This window comes from Netta rufina, assembly GCF_964035555.1.
Source record: "Netta rufina genome assembly, chromosome: 10".
Classification (NCBI taxonomy): domain Eukaryota; kingdom Metazoa; phylum Chordata; class Aves; order Anseriformes; family Anatidae; genus Netta; species Netta rufina.
In genome coordinates this window covers 4,257,404-4,283,329 of record NC_140133.1, presented here as the reverse complement: position 1 = coordinate 4,283,329, position 25,926 = coordinate 4,257,404, and the positions used below count along the sequence as shown (strand labels likewise).

General features: G+C 46.8%; 1 protein-coding gene across 1 annotated transcript in view; it reads right to left on the bottom strand.

Moving 5' to 3' along the window:
* WNT7A (Wnt family member 7A) overlaps positions 1-12,461 on the bottom strand; it is a gene marked incomplete at both ends in the record, with an annotated part of 32,540 nt that extends 20,079 nt beyond the window's left edge. The window contains 3 exons of the mRNA XM_084293013.1: positions 101-372; positions 11,276-11,502; positions 12,391-12,461. Coding sequence (XP_084149139.1) covers positions 101-372; positions 11,276-11,502; positions 12,391-12,461 — 570 coding nt within the window. The remainder of the gene's footprint in view (positions 1-100; positions 373-11,275; positions 11,503-12,390) is intronic.
* Between the last annotated feature and the right edge of the window lie 13,465 nt (positions 12,462-25,926).

Here is a 25,926-nt window from a genome sequence, read left to right as displayed (position 1 = left end):
ACTGCCTACGGTACCGTGCGGACATCGGCGCTGGCGCAGGGCATGGGGTCCGGCCCGGTGCCAGGCCACAGGTGGCCGCGGCAGGGAGCGGGGCACTTACCTTCCGCCCGGCCTCATTATTGTGCAGGTTCATGAGCGTCCGCGCATTCTGCTTAATCTCCCGGGCATCCACAAAGACTTTGGCGAACCCTATCCCATATCTGATGTCAGCAGAGCAGCCTCCCCATTTCCATCCTTCCTCCTTGTGGTACTGTCCTTGTTTTTCTTTGTCACAACCGCAGTCGCTCAGGTTTCCCTGCGTGCAGGCAGCCGTGATCGCATGGGCTACTCCAGCAGCAATGATAGCATACGTGAACGCCGCTTCTCTGCTACCTGAAATTAAAACAGTGCTGTAAATGCATGGTGCAGCATGGTGACATGAGTCAGAAAAAGACAGGCAAGTTCCTGCAGCGCAAACATCAGAAGGCTATTATTAGAAGTGTTGTAAATCTGCAAGCATAAGCAGGTCTCTACTCTTCTAAGTATTGATTTTTGTGGATGTTCACTGTCTGGAATGATAGCTCTCCATGAGGCAGTAGGAGATAAAATATTATTTAGACAACTTCATGTATATATTTCCAAATGGTATTAGAAGTAGTCAAACTAAACTATCCATAACAAAGGAGAGGTGGCAAATGCTTTAGGTCAAGGAGAACGAACGAATGAACAAACAAATGAACAAACGAAAGAGAGAGAGAAAGAGAGAGAGAGAGAGGAAGAGAGAAAGAAAGAGAGGAAGAAAGAGAGGAAGAGAGGAAGAGAGAGAGAGAGAGAGAGAGAGAGAAAGAAAGGAAAAGAAAGAAAGAAAGAAAGAAAGAAAGAAAGAAAGAAAGAAAGAAAGAAAGAAAGAAAGAAAGAAAGAAAGAAAGAAAGAAAGAAAGAAAGAAAGAAAGAAAGAAAGAAAGAAAGAAAGAAAATAGGTGGAGCTGGGGGGTGAAATTGCTAAAACAACCAGTTTCCAAAAATCAGTTCAAAATCAGCTCAGAAATATGACTTTGTTTAGAAATTTAATTTTACACTAAAATTGTTTTTACAGGAAAATATTTTTCAAAATATTTTTCTGAAAATACTTTAGCTCAACTGAAGCATGTTTTTCAAGTCATATATGACACTGTTTTCAACACTGACATTTGCACAGACTCAAGGAAATAGCTTTTTTTTTAATCTCATAATTTTTCCAAGTATGGGAAAATAATAGACCTGACCTTTTGTAAGTATCATGCCAAAATCCAGGTGAAGTAACAGCCTCACCAGAGGGCCATGAGGAAGTGGTTAAGCCAGTATTATTCTGTGCAATATGGCTATAAAGGCAGGTGTGCATTTGTTTGGGGGAGGAGGGATTCTCACTTTAAGTCTATGATTTAATTGATTTTCTTGAAGCTTTCATGCATTCTGGTGTGTGGACTTCCCATGTGTGGAGCCTATGGGATCTGTGAGGCCTTTGGAAGCTGTTCTGCTCAGAGAGGGTCCATTCAAAACACACCAAGGTTTGCAAAGGTTGCTAATGGATATCTCACAGCCCATTGAAAATTGCCAGATGTCACAGGCTAAGAATCTACCCCTACTCTTATTTCTCCAATGGCTATCAATACAGTCAGGATCAGCCTCTTATTAGGACAGGGCAAAGGGAAGATCAGCTTCCCTTCTCCAAACACCTGCCAGTTGAGTTCTGGCAGACTTCAACTGCTGGCAGTAGTGTGCTATCCGTGCACAAGCACATTTCTGCTGTTTATTGGAATTCACCAAAAATAATCACTCAGAAAAGAAATCTTACAACCACTTCATTATCGGCCACATACCTTTCATATATATGAAATTCTGAATTTCTGTACTTGTCATTAAGGTTCTTTTAATGAAAAATATTCACTTTCTTATGGCAAGGAAGTAAAATGGAAAAGAAATGACACTCAAAATCTGTTAAGAGGCAACTTCGTGCCCTTTTATTGGCAGAGGTAATATTCCCATCTACACCGCTATGCACTGTGCTTATAATGGAACTTGTAGTCAAGAACTAGATGCTCTCAAAGGATTTCTTGATTTCCCTTGTTAAAAATCAGTCATAAAATGTTGAATTGTTGTGACTGTGGACTTTGTATATGAGGCTTTATAGAACTAGGGGGTTATATGAAAATCTGCATGTGGGATAGAAATCACTGGCTTTAAGTGTATTCGAGTAGTACTCTGTGTGCCCCTGTGCCAGCTGCATGGGGAGACCAGAGGCAGCCCAGAGTGAATCCACAGGGACCAGCTAGGGCATTTTAGTCGTCCTTCTCCAACTTATCCTCAACTACATCCTCACTATTTTAAGTACAGCACTATGAAAAATGCCCTAATAAACAGGGGAGGGTGCAATAAGTAGTCCCAATTTCTCCACTCAGAGGGTTCCTCCCTGAAGAGTCAATGCTTTATGCCAGGTTTCTGTCTCATGGAGTAGCAAGAGTGGGACAGCACCAAATATATATATATATAGAAATATATATATTTCTATATTTCTATATATAAAAACATATATAATATAGAAATATATATATATGTAGAAATTTGCATTTCGTTCTGTTTTTCCTTCAGATAGATGATTTCTAATCTAGCACAAGTTGTTTTCAAGATAGAGAGTAAAAAAACATCGGGAGACTATTTTAAGTCTCTACATTGTAAATACGAAGCTGCTGTTTTTTTCTTAGAGGGAAGCAAAATGTAATATAGAGGATATAAAGACAGCACAGACAGGAACAGAATTCATTATCAAGCTTGATCTTAAAATATTTTCACAATTTACTTTATAAATTGGTCTTGCTTGAGGAAAAAGTGTGGCAGCTTTTCCAAACTAGAAGTTAGTAGATTGCAAGGTAAACAAAGCAAGAGTCTGGAGGAGTCGAGCCAGGTGGGAAGCACCTTGGCACTTGTGCAGTATTGATAAAGTGGCACAGGCTTGTCACGTCTGCATTAAGCTATCTGCTTTCCATAAATGATTCACCTTTTTAAGCTTCTGTAGCTCACACAAGTGTCAGCACGTAGGGTAGGGGTAGGCATAGTTCATTATGAACATCTTTTTTGGCGCCGTTTTAGATACCAAAACAGTATAAGATTTTTTAACAAAATGGGGAAAACATGAAAACGTGTGTTTTCCTGCCACTTTTAGATTACAAATATAACTGCTGTTCTTCTGATTTCAGCAGGCAGCTGAAGTGCCTGAAGGATTAAAAATTATTTTAAAAAATAATTTAGAAAGTAAATAATAATTTCAAAATGCATATAACAACAGATCTGTTTATCTTTGTGGAGGATCGGTACACACCATGATCCTAGATGCTGATTCAATGTAAGTGCTTTGTGAAGGCTTTTCCAGCCAGTGCCATACAAGGGTGCACCTAAAACCACTTGTGATGGGTAAAACTGTCAGAAAGAAGCAGGATGGCTGCCTGGGATGTAAAGGAGATGTGGAGGAAGGTGAGAGGTGGCTACACCTGTGTGAGAACTGTGATGTGTACTTCCCCTGGTATTTGATGGAGGTGCAACTCATTTACAGGTGCCCCTTCTATTGCACTGCTGTCTGCAGGGTGAACCCTGCTGATACTCCACAAGTGCTGGGCAGTATCACACCTCTAGTGTCAGCCTTGCAGCAGCTGATGAAAAGACAGAGAAAGCAAATAGGAACAAGGGGATCCCCAAACCCATCTGTGAGAGCTGTGCCTTCAGCTCCTAAACAACACAGTCTTTCCATAGTCTGGACTGAGCAGAGGCTGAGCACAGCCCTGAGCTGAACTCCAAGCATTAGGGACATCGGAATGGGAGCTGGCAGGCTCTCAAAGCCTGCTCCCATTATTTACAAGGCTGGGGATCCAACAGGGCTTTCCAACCACGGCAGCGTGCCCAGGTATAAGCACTGGGCTAGCAGAAGTGATGTTCAAGCTCGGTGCGCTGGGGCTGGCAGGGCAGTGGCACCCCTGCTCCCAAGCCACCAGTGCCACCTTCAGCACTTGGCTGGGCCGTAGGGTGTGGGCACTGACAACTGCCTGGCTCTGCTCCTCCATCCAGAGCAGTCCAAACAAGTGCTTCAGTGCTGGACGAACACAAAGGCTTTTCTTGGCGGGTCAGACACAAATATCTCCCTGCTCTTTCTATTTTTTTCTGGACTTACATAATGTATGCATTGTGTCCATGGCAAAAAAAAAAAGTAAAATAAAATAAAATAAATAAATAAAAAGTGCCCACTCCCCCATGGAGCAGTGCATTGCAGCTCTGTTTGCTTTGATGGTGGGTAGCTTGGCATCCCTGACTTCCTGCAGCTCTGCAACTCCATTCTTCCCATGCAAATTGTCCTTCACAGCACTGAGTCCTGTCTTTAGCCCCTGCACTGGGTAGCACAAGACAATCCCAAGTGCTCTCACTGAGATCTGCACTGTCAGCCACCACCACGGGGTGTCAGAGGGCAAGGGTGAAGATTATCACAAGTAAGTGAAAACATAAATATTACCAGCACAGGTGGCTCCCCTGTCACTGAACATAACAATATGGAACTCATACATAGCTTGGAGCATTAATCCTGCAAGCAATCACATGAACATCTTTGCTCTTGTGTTTAAGTGTTGGCAGGATTGGGCTTTGGCTGGTCAGCAAGTACCTGTGTACTGGCTGCAAGGAGGGCTCTGCATCCTGGTATTAATTCAGCCACCTTAATTTTTTTAAGTTTAATCTGAAAATGTCAACAATTTATTAAAAACTTTGTTCGTGTTGATTACAAATGAGAACTTGGATTTAAGAAGAAGCAAAATAACTTGGTGGAGCATCAGAAACAGGGTGTAAGCCTGCAAGATACAGAGCAGATTTGATTTCAGGAAGGCAACAAGTGCTCAGCCATTTGGTACCTCTCAGGATCTAAGCATGTTGCTAAACAGCTTGGCCCCTCTCATAAATTGACTGAGCTGTGAAATGAAAAAGACAAATTTCTATTTATCTCACCTGAAAACCTGGGTTATATTTTCTGCTATTTAAAGCCAAAGGGTCAAAGAGGGAGTTATCTGCAGTGACATGAGCTGAAATATGATTGTGAAAATATAAAGATGGAAAATACAACGTACCTTGCCAATTATGTGCCACAGCTAGCATTACTTCACATCCCTCTGTAGAGGTCATAACTCATACCTAGTTAGAACGAAGAACAGAACTCTTCCTCTGCCTACTTTGGGGTGTGCCGTCTCCTTTCTTGGTAGACTATGTATGGTCTTGGAGTTGTTTTTAATTTGGAGACTGTTTTTTTTGTTTGTTTGGTTGGTTGGTTTTTGTTTTGTTTTGTTTTGTTTTGTAATTTTTCTTTAACCTAGCATGTGTGATTAATAAAAATGGTTGCTTAAAAAATCATTGAAATATCCCCCTTCCATTTTTCTCCCCCCTCCTGTAGTGGCTCAGAGCTTTGAGGGGTTCGTACTGTCTTGAAACAAAAATGACTGTTCCCTATAAAACATGGAAGTACCTTCTCTGAAAAGGTTAGCACCCATACATTAAATTAGTAGAGTTGCTCTAAAAACATTTGAGACTTTGAGGGGTTAGTCACTGTTTCATCACCACAGGACATTCTTAAACAGAAAGCAGCCCAGATATAGTGACTTTTTTTTTTTTTTTTTTTAAATACCCTCTTTAAGCTTGTAAAGTTACTACTCAATGTATATACACTGCAAAAAAAATCAGAGTAAGTATTCTGGAGCTCAAACGATGGTTTCCCCTTTTCAGATGGCTTTGATCCCTCCATGCCAGTGCGTTTCTTTGGAAAAGCCCACGTACTGACCCTGCAGTAGGAGAGAGCTCTTCTATCTCTCTAGTGAAATGTAATCTTTTTGTTTCTCTGAAACATGTACTCACAAGACACATCTGAAGGCAGGTATGAAAACCTTCTGATGGGAATTCCAACTACAGTGACCTTGGGGCAATGTTTTATCTTACTGTGACAGTCCCTGCTTAGAAAGATTGACTTTTTGGCATAGAGCAGCATGCTGGGTTTTGGATGTTCAGGCCATATTTCAGCCTAGCCTCTCTTTTGCCTGCAAATAACTGTTCTTGTGCAAGATATTTACATTGAAAAGTGGTTGTAAGAGTTGGAAACTTAGCACAGAAATGCAAATGCTTGCCCTATTTGAGTAGATAACAAGACTCCTGTTAATTACAGCAGTATTTCTTTTCTGTATATCTCAGGGTTTTCTTAATGCTGATCAGAATTTATCGCTCTCTCTTTTAGATATTGGCCACACTGCATAGTGCAGCACCACTTAGAGCATGTGCAATATGAAAACGACAAGCATATTCATGTTGGTTTGCCTGTGGTTATTTCCCTGGTCTGCTATTTTGTAATTCAGAGAGAATCAGACTGTTTAAAACCTGACAAAAGAGACTACACCAGTACTTAAAATCAAAAAGCTCTAGACAGTGATTGAACATGGAAACCCCTTTTTGAACACACCTGTACTGGGATCTTTTCAAAAGTTTTTTGTCTTTATAACAATAACAAAAATAGATTTTACAGTGTTATGTATCTGTTAGCTAGGCCAGACCAGGCTACACAGGAGAACGAGCTAGAACTCGTTCTCTATGAACATGAACAAAGGAGATGCTTCCCAGCTGGTAGCTACTGAGCAAGCCTGTTAGAGGCTGGCTTGTGGGATGGTTGTCATTTGTTTCAATAAGTGAGAGTGGAAATGTCCCCTCTTCCTTCACGCTTATTTTAATATAGGGAAAGTAAGTCACTGTTGAATTTGGACCAGTGAGCAGTGCAGAGCTAAATTTGGAGCATATAAGAGAAAGTTAACAAGCTCTTCAGTTCTAAGGTGCCCATCTGGATACATCTGCAGTGATCCCTGAGTCCAGGCAAGTGCACAGCGCTGGGCTGCCTGCTGCACTCAGAATTTTTAAGGGCAGTTTGTTCACATGGATTTTTCTTTTGCTTTCAGCTTTACTGGCATGAGTAATGTCAGATGGGTGGACGTATTAAGGGGGTTATACTGAAAAGCTGTTGATGTAAAAGAAACCAAGAAGTGATGGATTTTAGAAAGACCTGGATGAATATTTGGCTGAAACCAGTTTTGCTGTAATGTTCTTCAGGGACCACTACATGTCTTCATGAAGCCCTCAGATGACCCCCTTCATCCTTTCCCATGCAGGGTCCATGACAGCTTCTGCAAGGCTGCACTGCCTTTCTTCTCAGAGATCTGCACTGAAATGAGTTTCCACTTCACTGTATCTCTTTGTAGAGATGCAGTCAAATAGTTTGTATTATTCCTACTTGGAATTTTTTCCTATGAGTCTCATTGAATAGTGGCAGTGAAGCTCCATTGTGACAAAAAGACAGCTCTGTATTTTTGCCCTCTAGATGCCATGAAAAGTATGGGCATCCTGAAGTAATTATTTGAGATAATTATGCCCTGCTAGTACCTTGGCTTATCACTGCCACAGCCAGTGAAGTTCCTGCTGACCACCTGGCTGCACACTGCAGGATGCGCTTTGCCATAGCACCTGCTCTTTCTGTGGTCCACCAGAGCCCAGGTCTGATGCTCTGATTCTGTCAAAGGCTTCTCTGGTTGCTTGGATGTTCAGGCTTGAAGCACAAGGGGTGGGTGGGGGTTCTTCGGCCTATCTTGCTTCAAAATCTGGGGTTTTGATTGCGGCTGGCTTTGGGAACAGAAGTGCTGACCACCGTAACAAATGTGTCTGGTTTTAAAAGTGTCCATAATTGCCATGTTGCATCATCCATGGTTATTTTAAAAAATCTCTTTGTGACTTTACATTATTAATAAGGTTTCTACAGAATTGTCTAGAAAAAAAAATCCTTGTGTTAATTTTGTTTGCAGTTTTATAATTTCTATAATTACCAAGCCTAGAGTAAACTGATGTCATTTTTACTGTTACTTCTCTTCATGTTATTGGCACTACTGTCACCAGCTGTCACGATAAGATATCCACAGCATATTAGTAGGGAAGAATCTCTCTTTTGAAGCACAAACCAGATAAAATGACACAAGAACCAGTGTATATGCTGTGCACTAGTTGGAAGCAGGCTATAATGAGTTGGGACACTCAGTGTGTGATCACAAATCGGCTGTATGAAGCATGGATGAGTTTAAATGATTGCAAGTTCTACAACTATATTATCACTGGGAGACAGATTAAATGTAAATTTGTTAAAATACGTACCCACACGTGCTACAGAGAAGAAAAGGAAAATTTTGTTTGATGCTTTCCTTCTACAGACTTCAAAGTGTTTCCCCAAGGCTAGAAGCCCTATTGCCATGTTTAAAAAAAAAAAAAAAAAAAAAAAAAAAAAGGAAAAAGAGAAAAAGAGAGGAGGAAAGGAGAGTGACAGGGTCCTTCAACCTCGTGTCAGCAAAGCCACTGGGAGAAATTAGGCCTCCTGAATCACCCCACAGTGTCAAAGAGAGAATTTAAATAATTTGGGTGCATTTGCACAACATTCATAAACTAGATCACCCAGTAAAAAAGCAATGAAACCTGTTTTCAAAGAGACTTAGCTTGGTGTGCCATCAAAATCATGGGCTGGGAAATAGTTCCCAAGAATATGTGGTATCCAGGGTAACTTATTTGTATGGGCTAACACACACAAATCCTATTAGCATAAGAGTTACTTAAGCACATCCTCCCAAATTGATATTAGAATTTGCCAGTTGCACGCGCTCAGCAGCGCAGCGGCAAGGCAAGCCGCATTACTGTCATTCTGAAGTCATCCCCTAATCATAGAGCAAACACAGCAGTGCTGCTCGAGTCCGAGCACCGCCGCCTAACAGGAAAAGAGGAATGAGGTCATGTAGCCCCCGACTCCATCGCCCATGGCCAGACAAAGGTGCCCTGCAAGCTTCCACAGTATCACTGTAAGGATGCGACTGAGCAGGAAATATAAGCAGCCTCTGAAGACTATAAAAGTAGTAATGCACTGCTGTTTGAATAGTATATTGCAATACACGCTGTGTCAGAGGACTGAGAAGCTAGATCTGTTGCTATTAATTAAAAAAAAATGGCGGGGGTACAGTATCTCTACCCTAATGGTGACCCGGTTTGTTCTTCTGTAAACTAAACATCAAACACATCTGATAGGGTATACAGCTCTTCCTGCCACACTCTCTCCTGTTTAGGGTAAGGGATATTGGCCTGATCTCCTGTTTCTGGACACCACATTTGTATTCTAGCTTTGTGGCATGCGGGTGTTACCTTTTTAACCAGAAGCAAGTACTAGTCCCTGTTCTGTGAATGGTAACCCAGAGCACAACTCTACACAGAGATCTTAGGGGAGGAGAGGGAAATCAAGGAAAGGTGCTTTTTCCTAACAGCCACAGAAAGATGAGCTGTGTCAGATATTCTAGGTCTCTGTACATGCCGATAGACAAGAAGCAGAGGAACAAGGTGACAACCTGAACCAAGCAGTTACACTGTAGTATTTCATGACGATTGAGGGCCTGAGTATTTTTATCCTTGAGACACCGTTGCATATCTTACATGCATGTAGGATATACTATTGCTGATCTCAGAACCTGTGTGATTTTTTGAAGGTTATTTTTAAATGTAAATGCCAAAGCTGTTTAAATTTGAAGTTTTTGGTTATTCTTTGAACAACTTTTATAATTTGGATGATATTCAACACTTGATTCTGTTCTGAAACCAGCGATGAATTTGCGCTATCCATCTTAGCATCGTAATGGGTAGATAGAACGTATTAAGAGTTATCACCTCAAAGACAGATCAAAGTCTACTTCCTTTAATATTGACTTTCTTTAAAAGGACCTAAATATAACCCACTAGCTAAATAATTCAATTTTGGGAGGGGTAGAAGAACTGAGTGCATGTTTATACAACAGACCACAATAACTCTGCACTTTTATGATTTGTTGGAGAAGAAATCCTTCTCACATTTTGTGCTTAAGGAAATGTTACTCTTAGGCTAAATGAGCCCAAACCTGTCAGCCATCCAAATGGACTCTTCACTGACATAAGTGGCAAACACTTGCATGGATCGCTGACAGGAACAGCCCAGACCAAGGAATAGAAACAATGAGCTAATCTGAGTAAAGGGTCCATTTTCAGGTGTTTCACAATGTCGCACAGTGTGGTTTTCACGTACCCTACTTGACTTACTGTGTTTGATTATCAAAGGTGTTGAAAGACCTGTTACTCACACTGGACTTTAAAATTTGGTTGGTTTGTTCTCTTTCTGCTCCTTAAATACCTCAAGTTATTGTAAAATACGCATATCAACACGCACACGTGATAAAATGATGTTCATTTAATGCCAAGCATTCTTGGGCTTTCCCAAGCAGAGTGGCAACACCGTCTCTCTCCATGAGAATGTGAGGAATGGGGTACTAGGTGCCAACTAAATGGCACCTGGAAGCCAGTCCAGTCCAGAGGGTTTCCCCATAAGCTGGAAGCCAGTCATAGCTGTTGTTTGGGGTTCTCATGAAACACCCATGTTTTTTATCACACTAAGCATTGTTTGACTGATTTCGTGGTTTTCCTATCTACCTTCCAGATAGGGAGGAGGCAGAGAGACCCGAAGGCTGGAAACCACAGGTCCCAGCTTCACTTTCTGGACATGGAACGGCGTACTGTGAGTGATCAGCTTTCAACTACGGCTCTAAATGCCGTTCTTTGGAAAATTCTTTTCCTTTCTCTTTAAGTGCTGTGGAATCAACAAACATTGAGTAAGCTCCACTACTGTGTGTTCCGCAGTCCAAGGGCATGAGAGTTTCAACCTCAGTTCCATTTCCTCAAATGTGTTCATCATTACTGATGCCAGTTTAGTTAAGAATTTCAATATACTTTGTACTGCAAAAAATGGAAGCTGGAAATGGAATCTTCTGACTGTTAGTTGGAACAATCTGTTTGTAAATGCCCTGACATCTCAACCTGCAGCTCACCCATTCTTCCTGGTGGGAGAGGGGTCACTACAGCAGTTACTGCAGAGCAACTGTTCTGTGCGGTGAGTGACTGCTGGACCTCCATCCTAACAGGTACAAACATCGGGCAGTATCACTGTTATGTTTCTACACCCAGACGTGTAATTCAAACCCCGCTCAGCATTCAGTCTCTGAGCGCTGCCTTTAACCTTGTTCACATCCTTAAGTACGCAGACACAGGCGGCGTGCACAAACTGCCCCTTCCCAGCGCCCCGTGGCCCCCCGTGTGCCCCTTTTCAGTGTCATGCAGGTGAGAGCCGGCAGTAGCTAGCAGAGAGGCAACGTACCCACTTTCAGCTCCTTCCCGAAGACGGTCCTCTCTCCCAGGGCTGAGCAGTTCCAGCGCCCGTTGCGAAACTGGAACTGGCACTCGTTGATGCCCATCTGGGACCCTTCCCCGATGACGATAATCGCGTCGGGCCTGCTCTGGCAGATCGCCCGCTGCCGGGGTGCAAGCCCCGGGATCTTGTTACAGATGATGCTGGCTCCCAGGGCCACCACCGAGGAAAATCCCCTGCAACGACAAGAGACCAAAGGTGGCCGGGGGGAGGCTCGGCACGGAGGCAGATGCGGCAGCACCCCGCTGGGACGGCTCCGGCAGGTGCCCCCGGCAAGCAGCCGCCTTTTCCCCCTGCCTCTTCCCTCTCCCTGTCTCTCCCTCCGCAGCCCGAGCAGAGATAAGGAACACGTGGGCTCCTGCCAAAACGGGACCCAACTTCCTCATTCGTCAATGAAAGCGCAGGCAACAGCGGTGCGTGCCCGGGCACGGGCAGCGGGCAGGGGGGGCTTCGCCTCCCGTCCAGCAGACGGAGCGAGGGCAAGAGTCCGAGCCCCCTGCCCCTGGCCGCGCCGCTTTCCCCGCAGCCGAGCGCACCTGGCCCGGCCCGGAGATGCTGCGGGACCTGAGGGGGACCCGAGGGCACCCGCTGTGTCCCCTCGGTGGCCCAGGGGCATTGGGGGGGTGGAGCTCGGAGGTCGCCAGCGGCAGGTGGCTGCGTGAGCCGGCCGGGACGAGAGCGGCCGCTGTACCCCGAGCCGGGCACGGAGAAGGGGCTACGGACAGTCACGGGTGTCCCCCCCAGTTGCCGGGTGTACCCCGAAAGCCCGGGTGTCCCCCTGCCCCCAGGTGTCCCCCCCGCCGGGGCCACGCATCGCCGGGGCCGCCTTGCCCCGCGGAGGCTGCGCCCCCAAGGGTCGGTGAGGCGCGGGGGCTCTACCTGTCTCTTAAAAAATAATCGTGATCACCAGCATCGGGTGGTTTTTTTTTTTTTGAGACTTCCCGAGTTAAATAGTAACACGTCTGGGCAGGTTGGGCTGAGAGCGAGAGAGAGCGCAATTGTTATAAAAGGAGAAAAAAAAAAAAAAAAGAAAAAAAAAAAAAAAGAAAAAAAAAGTTACTTACCCGATCTTGATATACACAATCCCCAGGCTCAGGAAGATGTGGAAAATCCAGCGCCTTGTTTTCCTGTTCATATTCCCAGCTTGCCGTGGCTCAGCCCAACATGCGAAATGATGCCCGGGGTGCGCTCCGGGTGCCGCCGGGTCAAGGCAGCGCGGCCGAGCGGGGCAGCCCCCGCCGCAGCCCCCGCCGCCCGCCGCCGCCGCTGCGCGCTGGGGACCCCCCGGGGGCGCTCACCATGGCCCTCGGCCGGGGCTCTCCGCACCGCCCGTCCGCCGGCTCTGCCCCTCTCGCCTGCTCTTTTTCCCTCTAGCCCGGATTTGTATGCCTGTCACACGTAGCGCTTTATTGCCGGCGATGTATGGGGCTGCGGGATCCTCCCGAGCGCCGGCGGCTCCGGGCGCTCCCCCCAGGTTCAATGTTAACTATCTCCCTCGCTCGCTCTCCTTTTTTTTTTTTTTTTTTTTTTTTTTCCTCCCTTTCTCTCTTCTTCAGCTACTTGGGCGTGTTCTCCAAAGGAGGGAGTTGTCCAGCCGGGGGGGAAGAAAGGCGGGGGAGGTGGGAAGCAGGGTAACAAGAAATGGCAAACGGATCACCTGCCGGCGAGGAGGCTCACAGCGATCCCCCCCGGGCGGAGAGCTCGGCTCCTCCTGCGGGCACGGCCCGGGGGCAAGCGGCGGGGACCCCGCGGGGTGGCGGCGGGGGGCGCCCCCGGGGCTGCACCGACGGGGCGCCCGGCTGGCCCCGGGGTGCCGGGCGGCATGGGGCCGCCGTGCCGGGACCGGGACCGGCACCGGGACCGGCACCGGGGCCGGGACCAGCACCGCTGCTGCGCGCCGGCCGGCACCGGGAGGGGACCGAAGTTGAACGGCGCGGCTGTCGCCTGCTCCCGGGGCTGCGCAGCACCTGGGGCCGGTTTTATGCGTTCGCTCCGGCCCCGACGCTCCTCCCCTGGCTCTGCCTCCCCGCATGCAACGTGCCGCTTCTCTCCCGGGCTTTGCCCAGCCGAGAGCAGCCGGCGGAGCGGGGCGAGCCCCCGGCACCCGCAGCATCCCCAGCGGCGGCGGGGGCACGGAAAATCCCCCGCGCTGCCGGCGCTCCCCTGGAGCGCCTTCCCCACTTATTTTGCCACCGGTTCTGCCGCGGCCAGGGATGGGGCCGTGGAGCCCCGAGGGGCGGAGCGGGGAACGGGCCGGGACCAGGTGGCTGCGGGACGCGGCCGGCTCCGGCCCTACGGGATGCACAGGCGGGGGGGGCACCGGGGGCGGTCGAGAGGAGTATCCCCGCTCCGCGTTGCGGGAATTTGCGCGGATACGATGACTATTTTATTATCCACTTGAAATATTTCAAACAGGGAGGTTACCTAAATGATAACAGGGGTGTGGTGCTGGAATTGTTCTGCTGATAGTGTTTTGCTGAAAACAAAACAAAAAGAAAACAATAAAACGTGCCCGGGATCCGCGCCGGAGAGCCGCTCTGAAGCCCCCCGGGTCGAGCGGCGGCCCCGGTGAGCCCCAAACCGGGGGGATAAAGGGGGGGCGGCCGCCGGGATGCGCAGAGGGGCAGAGGGGTCCTGGCGACCTTGTCGCGGGTGAGAATAGGGGCAGGGAGGGGGGATCTCCCCTACCTCCCCGTCCTCGTCCCCCCGTGCCCCTCTCCCCTCGTCTCCCTGTGCCTCCCGGCACACCGGCTGCCCTCCCATCACCTTTACGCCCCGCAGCCCCCGCCCTGGGGAGGGGGCTGCCGGCCCGGGGCCGCCTGCGGAAAGCGGAACGCGGTGGGGCCGGGGCGGGGGGGACTGGAGTCAGAGCCCCCCTGGGGGCGGCGGAGGGCGCCCGGCCGCGGGCAGGTGGGGCCGGGAGCCCGGCGACACCCGCAGAGACTTTGTCGCGGCGACACCTGGCGGGCACGGCGCGGAGCGGCAGCCGCGGCCCCGGCACCTGCGGGCGGCCCCCGGGGCTCCGCGGCCTCCGGGGAGCGAGGGGCGGCCCCGGGCGCACAGGTTGCTGAGGGTTTCGGGCAGCCGCGGGGATGTCTGAATGGGAAATAAATCCCAGGCTTAGGGCACAGCCTCTTGGGGTGGGAGGGAACCCACCCCGAAAAAGAGGTGAGAGGGAGGCAGAAAGGCGTTATTCCAAGTCGCATCTGTCTATCTATCATCTCCTCAGATCAGCGAGGAACACGCTGTGTTGAGACCAAAAGTGAGCCCAGCCCCGAGATCGTGCTGGGACAGGCACCTGGCGCTGCGCACCGGCACAGGCATCGCGGCAGCTGTGCGTGTGGGGAAGCAGCCGAACAGGTGGGTCGTAGCCAGAGACTGTCAGGGAACGGCAGCAAATCCCCACTGAGATGTTCATCGGGCTCTTTGAGGTGTACAGGCCAGCAGTTCAGGCACAGAGGGATCGCGCAGCATGAGGCAGCAATATAACACACGTTTGTTCTCAGCTCTGTAAGGGAACATTGATGTGCTCCGTGCACTGTCCCCCTTGCACATCAAGTTGATGTTTTCCAGGTGGCCTTATCACTCCTGTCGGTCACAAAAGCACATATTTTGCCCGTGCAGAAGTGAGAATGAAGGTCTGCACTTTTTGCTCGGTACAATGACGCCCTCATCCACCACTCGGGCTCCTAAGAGTTAGGGTAAAGCAAAGCAAAATGCTGCAAGTGGGCCATGGAGCTGCTACTGAAGAGGCATCAGTGGCAGATTGGAGGAGGGGGGGAGAAGGGGTGGATAGGCACAGGAGCTGCATTTTCTGCTGATTTTAGTGCAATTAGTCACATTGTTTCAATAGCCCTTGAGCAGAAATGGGCAAAAACAGGCTCAGGAGTCCCATTCTGAAACAAAACCTGCTCTCCAAAGAACAAATCCACTCCCCAAGTTAGCCTCTGAACGCCAAAAATACCGGGATATCATTTTAAATGTGCCTCAGAATTTCAGCCCACGTTCCCTGATATAGTGATCTGTCACACCAAGCATTGCTTGTGAGCTGCTTAGGCTGCAGTTTTGCTTTTTCTGTATTTCTGGTGCTGCAGCTATGGTCGTTTTGTCTGAACCGACTTCAACAGGTTGGCTGTTTAACACAGCATAGGCTAGGTCAAGGCTAAGTAAATTGTTGTCTTAAGGTTCAGTAAGAGCAGAAAACGGCAAAGCCTCCTCCTCAAAAAAAAAAAAAAAAAAAAAAAAAAAAAAAAAGATAAATAATTTACTGAATTAATCAATGATTTTCTCTTACTCTGTTCCTAAAAAAATTGTGACCTAGATATGTGTGAGCGTGTGTGTGCGTGTGCACATGCGCATGTGCAGCATACATAAAATAACATTCCAGTGCAGATTACAGGTAGGCAGTTTGTCTAGTTTGGCAAAGTTTCTAAAACATTTTGATTACCATTTAAAATGTTTGTAGACCTTAAATGGTCCTTGCAACCATGTGGTTTTTATGGTGGTCCACAGTAACTAATATTTACCTACCACCTGTTTTACAGTCCATACGTATCCAGCTTTCTTTTTTGTCCTTCTATTTACTACTTTTTAATTTCTGCACAATAAAATCAGAGTGAGACGTTACAATAGATTATTCTATTTCTCTTAACAGCATAGCAGAGTTACAGGATGTTTGGTAAATTGACACAACAATTAGAAATTCATGACAGAAAAGTAGGAATCAGGAAATTGCCTTTGGAAATTAAAATGAACTTGGAACCATGGTCTTCAAGGGGTTAAAAAGAAATCCCAGCACTCCCGACCTACAAGAAGCTGTCTGCAGGTGAAAATCCAGCTCTTAGCAGTATCCGACCAGCACTGTGTCTGGGACTGAACCCGGACAGTCAGAACCAGCCTGCTCCTTTCGTAACGTAAGGAAGCAATAACCAGCATTTCTGTTAGCGGTGAGGATCCCCCAGGTTTTATCATTTGGTGCACTGACAAATGGGTAGAAGTCAGAGTTTTCCCTGTTTTTTTAAGCCAACGTAACCAGGGCTGTGTGGTGCTCTTGTAGGGATTTAGAAACGAACTTTCTTACAGTGCCAGATGTTCTCCTTTTGATAATGCAGTCCTTTTATCCAGCACTTAAAAGGACTCTGCGGTCTCAAAACCTAGACAGTTGTTGCAAGTCCACAAAGCCAAAGTAGCTGCCAACACCATCAGACGGTGGCGGACCCGTTCCAAATGCATTTGACTCTACAAGGGAGGGAGCTGAATGCATCTGGGAGACTCAGACCCACCACCCCCGGGGATCTTCCCGGTGCAGCAGCCTCCGGAGCAGGTATGGGGCAGCCTGGGGGGCCAGGGGCAGCTCTTGCAGAGACTCAGGGAGGTGAGAGCCAGGCTGGGGGCTCTGCAGGCCTGAAATCACCACGTCCTGAATGCACGCAGGGCAGAGACCAGGCAGCCCGGCTTACAGCCCAGCCAAGCAGGCGCCGTGCTGCACCCACCCAGAAGAGGGGAAACTGGTAGAGCATTTTGTCCCAGGCTGTGCAGAAGTAGGGCTGGTGTGCAGCAGTTTCTGTCACACGTCCGCCCTGAGCGATGGGGCCTGCCTGCCTCTCATGAGATGCTTGCTGCTATGAGGAAACATACCCTGAAGGAGAGCAAATAGTTTTATTCTAGATATGATCTGTTCACTCTCACCTTTTACTACCCAATTCTTTATTTAGCAGCAGCAACTTTCTTCTGAACAAAGGCCAGGCCCAAGCTACACCCTTGAACCATCCATCACTTGTTGCCGCAATGGTGTTTCTATTGTTAATTGTTTGTCAGGGTTGCTGTTTGGGGTTAGGCAGTGCAATGATTTAGTAGGCTAGCTAATCAGCTCTGAAAATATATTCTCAAAATAAATTATATTTTAGAAAGAATAAGAAGCTCCAAAAGCCTGTAGGTCTCGATGCAATCCTTCTGGACTTTTGGACTGTGCTCACAAGGCCAGAACTGGACCCTGTGGTTTCCTCCAGCTGAATGGATTCACGGCTGCTCCTGCTCTCTGCACCAAGCGAGGTGAGTGAAGCTATGGGGGGAAGTTTGCACAGTGCCCGTCTGCTCGGTGTGTGGCTCTGGTCAAGGTTAGTAATGTCTCATTTTTCATAAACATAAAGAAACACAAGAAAAATATCCACGTAAAACAAAAAAGAAAGGTTGTCTGTCTTTTTTTTTTTTTCTTTAAGATGGCCTCTGATAACATGAATTCACAAGGGAGAATGTGGTTAAAAGCCCATTTTGTAACTAGATCCTAGATGCACATACCATCAATACTCCAACTCTGGCTCCCTTTTATCAGGCTAATCATAGCTGCACAGTTTTGTTGTCAAAACAGCTCTGTAAAAGTCAGACTAGAGAGTCCTTTCAGTAGCAGAAATGTGAGCTTAATATACCAACGCTCCCTGTATTACAAATCTCCTAACTCCTAAAAGGGCGCTTGAAAATACACAATAAATATAAATAACATTCACAAAGGCAGTTTATTTCCTGGGTCCTTCTTCACCTGCTCCCCAATATGTCGTATCACTGGCAACTTCTCAGTTTGCAGATGCATTTGCAGGCCTGCCAGACGAGCACTAAGCAGCCTGCTGCGGAGTTTTGCTCCGAGAGCAGCCGGTGACGTAGGAGCTGCGGCAGGTCAGGGCACAGGAAGGGCGAGAGCTGCCCTCACTGCCGGGCTGGGTTTCCAGGATGGGTCTCGGCTGGCCGGGAGCGCTCGTGGCAGCACAGGGGCAACACGTGCCCTGCGATCGGTCACCCCGTCATGGGCTTGGTGATGCAAAACTGGGTCTGACGAGCTCAGGGCAGGGCGCTCAAGGGGGTTTGCAGCCTATGGGAGGGAAACCCCAATCCCCAGACCCATGGGCAGGGGGCTCCAGGTGGAGCCAGGCTGGTGGTGACCTCAGGGGTTAATGTGAGACAGCAGTGGTTCGGGCAGGCAGGTGTACCTGGGAGCTAATTACCTGCAGCTTCCACAGACAGTAACTGACTGCTCAGAGCTTTAGAGGAGCTGGAGCTGGAAGGAGCTGGTTCATTAGAAACTGCTGGAAGTTTTTAGGGGTAAGGAAAACATTGCTGTGTTTATGTTTCTGTGATTTAAGAGTCTACCAGCTTGGACGACGCGCTTTTTTACGGTGACTTAGTGTAGAGCTGTGTCTGTGTGCAGGCACTCATCGCTGTAGTCTCTGTGGCGTCTGCTGGTTTTTAGAGCTGGATGTGGCTGAAGGAGCTCTAAAACTAAAGTTTGGAAGCCCAGGTTTTCTCAGAGCTTAGGTTTGCTTGAACTCTTGAATCCAACTATGCAGAAAAGAATACATTAAAGGCAAAGTAATACCTTGGTGAAGCTGCTCTAAGCTTGAACTGCTGCCTTGCACCCAGCTATGTTTGGGGAGAAAGCTGTCTTCAGGTTTTGGGACTTAGTCAAGGCTATTTCCTCAGGTAAAGACGTGATCCTCACCTTGATGAGTGTTTAATAAAAAATAATTAAAAAAAAAAAAGTAGAACTCAAGGGCTGTTTATCCACTGTTTTGAAACTTTCTCAAAGTTGTTCTTTTGTTTGTTTGTTTTCCCCCTGCACAGTCTCAAGGACTGGGTAACTGTTGCTGCACCTCGGGGGCTTTCCTCTGCCCCTCAGGTGTGTGTGCACGCCTCAGGCCTGGTGGGGGCTGCGTCCCAAAGCAGATCGGTCTTCAGGCTGCACGCCGCCATGGGCTGCGGCTCCCTGGGACCATCCTGACGGCTTGGAGTTTGGACCCTGCAGTTGTTGCACATACCACAGAAGGAGCTAATGATTAATGCATGTGAAGTAAGCTGCTCTCGAACAGTAATCTGAAATGGCAGTAGCAGGACTGGAGAAGCAGGCGTATCCTGTCAGTTGCTTTGAGCTAAGTACATGAATCCCACTGGTCTGTGTGTCCTGTGGTCAAGTGATGTGGAAGTGCCACTGGGTGCCAGTTGCACCACCACTTGGGCACCTCCAGTTCTACAACAGGGCATTTTTTCTCTTTAGATCTCTTGTCCCCTGACAGGTATAAACATGGCTACTTGTGTAGAGGGATGCTACTCATCCAGACATTTTTGTTGTTATTTTTTTTCTTTCCTGCATAGTTTCTCTATGAGATTTTCCTGATTCTACCCTCATATCAAATGTAGTGGGGCGTCTGTTGCATTTGGAAAAAAAATAATACTCCCTGTTTGTCAGAATGTGCACTTAGGCAAATACCATTTTTGTCTTTTTTTAAGGTAAAAATTACATTTCCTTTATATATTTATTAATGGACACAGATGTGAAATGATGAACTGGCAGAGCAGATTATCTGTTGCCAAAGAAAAGTCTTAAGCACCATGGATGTGATCCAGCAAATGTGACAGTCCTCCAGAGAGCTACAGATGATGCTAAGGAAGGGGAGAACTTGACAGCTTTGGAAATACCAGGTCTACAGAGAGGTGGAGTAGCAACAGCACACATTGAGGGATAAGAGATGTGTTGTAAAACTGGATGTCAAACACGCATCTTGGTTAGCCATAGCCAGCCAGTGCTGAATATGTGAGTCCTGCTGGTATATCTTCAGGTAACAAAACCTGCTGGATGCTAGTGATTTGCCACAGAATATGCTGAGCTCTGACAACTGTTCACAGTGCTGGGGCAATGAGCTGAGGGGATGGGTGAGACGGAGCTGTACCTGATGCCAGTCACTGCAAAAAGTAAGGCAGGCTTTTTGTTGGACAGAGTGCCTGTGTGCACAGTGATGTGCAAAGCAGATAGCACGTGTGGCTGGGTGGAGAGCAGCAGCGTGGACAACAAGGGTGTTGTCTATTCCCTGAATGTGCGCAGGGCGGAGTCACAAAAATTGTGTATGGGAAGGGGTAACAAATAGCATGAGGAAATCATGTGGAGATCAGGGGAAGCAAACTCATGTTCATGGCAGGAAGGAGAGAAAGGGTGGAGAAAATGGAATGATGGAATGATGGAGAGGAAGGCACAGAAAGACACAGGTCTACTTTTTGTTCTGATGAAGGCTGACCTTGGATGCATCTGTAAATTTGACAATCAGCAGAAGAAATCTTGAAGCTATCACTGCTAGCAATGAGTCTAATCTTACTAAAATTATAGCTTTAATTAAAATAATAGAACTGAATACCTGTCTCCTCCAGAAGGAAGTTCCCTTCCCCCTCCCCCCCATTCAAAGGTTTTAAATGCTTTTTTACAAGGCTGATGTCAAGATGTCACTAGAAATGTGGGAGGGCATGGTGATATCATGGTGTGAGAGACAGTTATGGGCAAGGCACATAAACTTTATGAAATATATTGTAACTTTTCTCCCTTCCGTTTTAGCCATTGCCTAAACTGTAACCATAAAACTGTTCTTAAAATAGCACTGCAGGTTTTGTTTTTTTTGTTGTTTTTTTTTTGTTTTTTTTTTTTTTAAAAAAAAAAAGGAAAAGTACTGAATTAGACTTATTTATTTATTTTCAGCCAACTTGTTCAAACATCCTTTGTTAATAGAAGAGCTTCAGGGGGATTCTGTGGATCCTACGAAAGGGAATCGTATTGTGGCTACTGGGGCTCTTACTAATAATTTTTTATCTCCTTGCAAAGTTAGGAACTTCTTCCTATCTGCCTATGCACAGAAATTTATGTCTGCAAGACAAAATAGGTTTGCATTCAACATTTACTCTAAATCATGTAAACAAGATTAGCTGATCTGTCTAAAAGCATGTTCATGGAAGATGCTTGAATAGGCTAGGTCGTGCTCTGGGAATGTTGCCTGCACAGACATTTCAAGCACTTCTGTGGAGCAGAGGCCTGCTAATGCCTTCACGATGGTCCACTCAGTCTTCCAGTTGTTCCCAAGCAGTAACTGTGCAGTAAATAAATTAAAGGTATAAAATATATAGTTGTAAACTGTTGAGTGTCTAATGATAGCAAAGACAACTGATTGAGTCTTCACGTGTTTGATACGGTTGAGAAGCTGTAACATGGAGATGAATCAGTGCTAGACCACGAGACTTAGGGACTGGTTGAAACTCTCTGACTGGGTTCTGGTTGTTCTGCCTTCACTGGTTTCAGCCAAGCTTGCTGCCTTAAGCCAGGTGAATAGCCATGGCACAGGAAGCTAATGCTTCTTTGTGCACTTAGAGGGTGGCATAGCAATGCTGCCTTGTCCTCCTGTGCTGCCACACAGATGTCGCTGTCTGAGACCAGAGCCAGAGGTGGGGTTGTCTCTCTAACAGCCAGGTGAGGACACTCATCAGCTTGAATTAGTAGTTCTAGTGCCAATCTACCAAAATTGCTAACTTTTCTGATAATCTTCATGTGCTGATCCGATGCCTCCATATAGACACAGAGGATAACTGAATACTTGGTGTCTGCTCTCTGAGCTGGAAATGACCTCCAGACATATCCTTAACTCGTGGATCAGGTTAAAATAGCTTTCCACCTGTGTTCTCGTTGGTCCGGTTCAAGTGTGTGCTCTTGTCAGTGAGGGTGTTTGCTGTGCTGCTTGCCAAGTGGAGGCCTGGAAAGGGCAACAGCTTTCACTGATGTGTTCCTGGGAAGCATTCTGGGAGATATGGCTGGGGTGTGTAAGTGCATGTAAACTCCATGGGCAGCTCAGCAGTATGCTGAGCTCTTGTGAAATGCCTTTCATATGGACCAGACAGTAAGGGCCATTTGACAGGTGTCAGCATTGTGCTTGAACTGAGCAGGGGCTGCAGACCGAAGTGACCTTAGGAAGGTTTATGTGTTTGATAAAGGATATGTGATAGGATGAGATTGCAACACTCCACAAGTCAGGGCTTCCTGATAGGTCCATACCTATCTATTCAATAGGATGGCATTCTGCAGTGTCATCTACAAATGCAGAACATGGATTTCATCCCAAAAAAACATTATCGAGTAGAAGATGAGTGTGGAAGATAAAGGAGTAAAAAAGGAACCATGTTGGTCAGTATGGCAGGCAGCTGCTGGCAAGGAGGACACTGCAGCATTAAGAAATGTAGGAGAAGAACAAAGTGCTTCTGCAAGTATTCATAGGGAGTCCTAAGCAGAAATTCAGCACCCAGAAAGAAGGATGCTTCCTTGGAAATAAGATGGTGAGGCATAAAGACCAATGCAGTAGACCATCATTACAACAGCTTTTTATTTGAAAAGTAAAGACAAGTGACTTATGCTTGATGAGAAGTAGATTGATCGCATGACATGGATGTGAAAGGATGAGGCGATGTCAAAATGCCAGTGAGGAGACCAAATCTGCTGCAGAATACTGGACTGGTGTGAGCAAAGCAAGAGTGAAACTGGCGGTCTGACCAAGGTATGACGTGGTGACAGTTCAGCCAGGTGGATAATTGTCACTTCTCAGTATTCTATGCAGGAAGTCTTCAAGAGAATTAAACCTCATGTGGAGTTGGAGGCTGTAATTTGTTGTGGGGTGTCATGTTGTCAGCAATGCGAGAAGGTGGGGATGGATGGAAGCGTGGCTATGAGCCTCATTTCAGCCAGGAAGAACCTGAGTTACATGTAGGTCTAAATAAGAGATGACCTCTGAGATGGATACTTCTTATTGTAATTATTTTATAACCCTTATTTAAGAGGGGACAAGTCTGAAGCTGAGCAGTGAACCAGAAGTTAACTCTGTGGAGGCAGTCATTGACTTTGTGTATGGAGTTTTTTGTTTGTTTGTTTGTTTGTTTGTTTGTTTTTCCCCCCATGTGGAAGAGACTAGGATCTGTTCAAGCCTGGTGAGAAAGACCCCTTAGCAAGTGTCCAGAATCCAGAAGAATGCAGAACAAGATCTCAAGAGCTTGATCAACAGTATCTTTATCCCTCTTCATTAGAGGGATAAAGATGAAGTGTGTGAGTAAGAAGATGTGACAGATACTAGCCAGAGAAATTTGGGTAAGACGTGAGGGGCAGGAGCTTCTGAAAGAACATCAAGATAGTATGAACAGCAGTAAGCTATGAGATGGAGTAGTGTCCAGAAGAGCGAGAAGAAAATCAAGGATTCTAGGGTGCATTTTAAGGAAAGGATGTGCTAAAGGATACTAGTGAGGAGGAAAATAAAGAATATCATGTTAAATGAAAATGGTTAAGGCTAATTAAAATAGAAAGGGTGAAGGAAAGTGAGAGTGCCCTGTTTTAAGGGAGGACAGACCAGTGCTCTACCACAGAGACAAGGAAAATACGTCACTTAGAGAGAACGGGAGCCAGGAAAAGCAAGTGGTTGACAAGTCAGAATTTGCATCAGTGAGAGCTGCAGATGTACTTCTTCAGACTCAGGTGGATCTTACAGCTGCTTAGTTGGGAAGGGGACAATAAGGAGAGGCAGAAAGAATGAATTTGTTGTGTTAATAGCTTTGGGGGGAAAAAGGAAGAAAACAAAAATTGAAATGAGTAGTCAGTAGGCCAAACTCTGGGTAGGTAGTCTAGACTGGAGTGGAATGAAGCTTGAAAGAAAAGCAGCAATTTCCAAATTGAGAAGAGGACAGGGAGGAGAAGTCTGCAAACAGAAGAGGAAAAAAACTAATTGAATGTTCTGGTTGAGCAGTGATCAGAGCGGGAATCTGCAAAGTGGAGAGGTGAGGAAGAGCAGTAGTAGGTGAAAAACAGCAGATTAACCATTTCAGAGTGACTGAAAGAATCAAATGAGGTCTGCAGGCCAGCTTGGAAGCCCAAGCAGGCAGAATTGGCAGTATAGGAAACTGGTTGGGTCATCGAGTCAGAACCTGACACCACCAAGAGTGGATGTGGGCATTGGGGACAAGGAGAAAGCTTTGGCTTGAGAATGGAGGATGAGGAGAGGCTGGGCACAGAGTAGAAGAGGCAAATAAGGAGAGAGAAAGTGCTTGGAAGCAGTGGGGAGAGGAGGGACCTCCCCCAGAAAAACTTGTTCCTGATCCAGGGAGCTCAGAAAAAGGAAGATGCTCAGGAGAGGAAGGGAGCACAGGTGAGGTCCTGAGAGCTGTGGGTAGCTGGGGTGAGCCCAGAAATGGCCAGGAGGGGAAAGAAATTCAGTGGAGGCAAGGGGTGGATATAGCTGGGTGGGAAGGACAGGACACCAGGAGGACAGGGACTCGATCCAGGGTTGTCAAAGGAAGGGATGAGGGGCATGGTGGGAAGAGGATAGGCTTGGCACGGAAAATGGAAGAGCATAAGGAAGATAACGGGGCCAGATGCTGCTATGAACAAAGGGTGAGGTCAGAGCAATGGCCGAGTGGCAGACAGACACATGTACAAAAACAGAAAACAAGAGGCAGCTCCTGCCTGTGGCTTCTAGGTACAGTGTTTGGCTGCCTGCAGTCAAAAGTGATTGATTACAGTTAGATGTGTGCTATTTCAGCCCTCTGACTTCAGATGCTGTAATCTAGGCCCATGATGTGCTTATCCTCAGTGTGGATAACGATTCGAGCATAGGGATGATTTTGGGGGAGACATGTCAGAGAGCTTGTCCCCAAACTGTGTTTGTAATCCTGCCACTCCTCTCATCAATCATCAGGCTAATATAAAACTGGCAGCGTGCTTCCTGTTAGAGTGTTGTGAATTTTCAAAGGCAAAGTGCACTATTGTTTAATAGCCAATTATTCACTGGCATTGATAAACAGGCTCTGCTTGTGATTACTGCAGCAATTACTCACTCTCCTAATTTAGACATGAGGAAAAATTAATTCAAGCTTCCAGTTGATCATTTATATCTTTGGCTTATGTAGTACACATCACAGAGTGCTGAAAACAACTCCACCATAAAGGAAACCGATCTGGTCAAATTGATAACATGTTTGACTCTGGTTCTGTCGCTGAGAGGCATGACCAAGTCCAAGCCGAGGGGCTGTGGCTAAAGAGTTTTTTTTAGGCTTTGGGGGATATAAAAATATGAAAACCTTTCTGTGAAACCTTAAATTAAAAACAGAGGGGAGGGATGTTCCAGTGGTCAGGAGGGAACTCCACGTACAGCTAAACAAGCAAATAAACCAGTAGGATGTTTAAGTAACTTGACCTCACCTTCCCTCCAGACCACCCTTCGAGTGCTGACAGACCTGTCTCCAGACAACAGGCATCCAAGACATTTGGGGAAGGCTTGTGGGGAGAAACGAAGGGATGTTGGCTGCCTAGTTGAGAAGGAAGTACATAAAGCTGCTGATAGTTTTAGCGATGGTGAATTGCAAGCATAGTGTTTGCTCTTTCTCATAATCCAGGAGCAGTGAGATGGAAAGGCATCCATGTAAAGCTGGGACAAGGAAATGCCTTTATTTATTTTAGCATTATTACAATTACTTCACAAATTGGCTTTCTGTTGCAAAGGGCACAAGAACTTTGTGGTAATGGCAAGTTCGAGCCCTCAACATCTGGGAGAGAGGGAGCAGTGCCAGGAAGCACCCTCTCCAGGCTCTGTGTCCCCCTCGGCAGAGCACTTTTGCTTTCCAGGGCTTTCTCAAGCTTGCTGCTGGCATGCGGTCAGCTGGGCTGGGAGAAGAGCAGTGCTTCGGCTCACCCCACTGTGAGCTGGTCGGGTGTTCCTCGGCAGCACGGGCTGCCTGCGAGGAGAAGCCTCTCCTGAGTCCAGAGAGGAGCG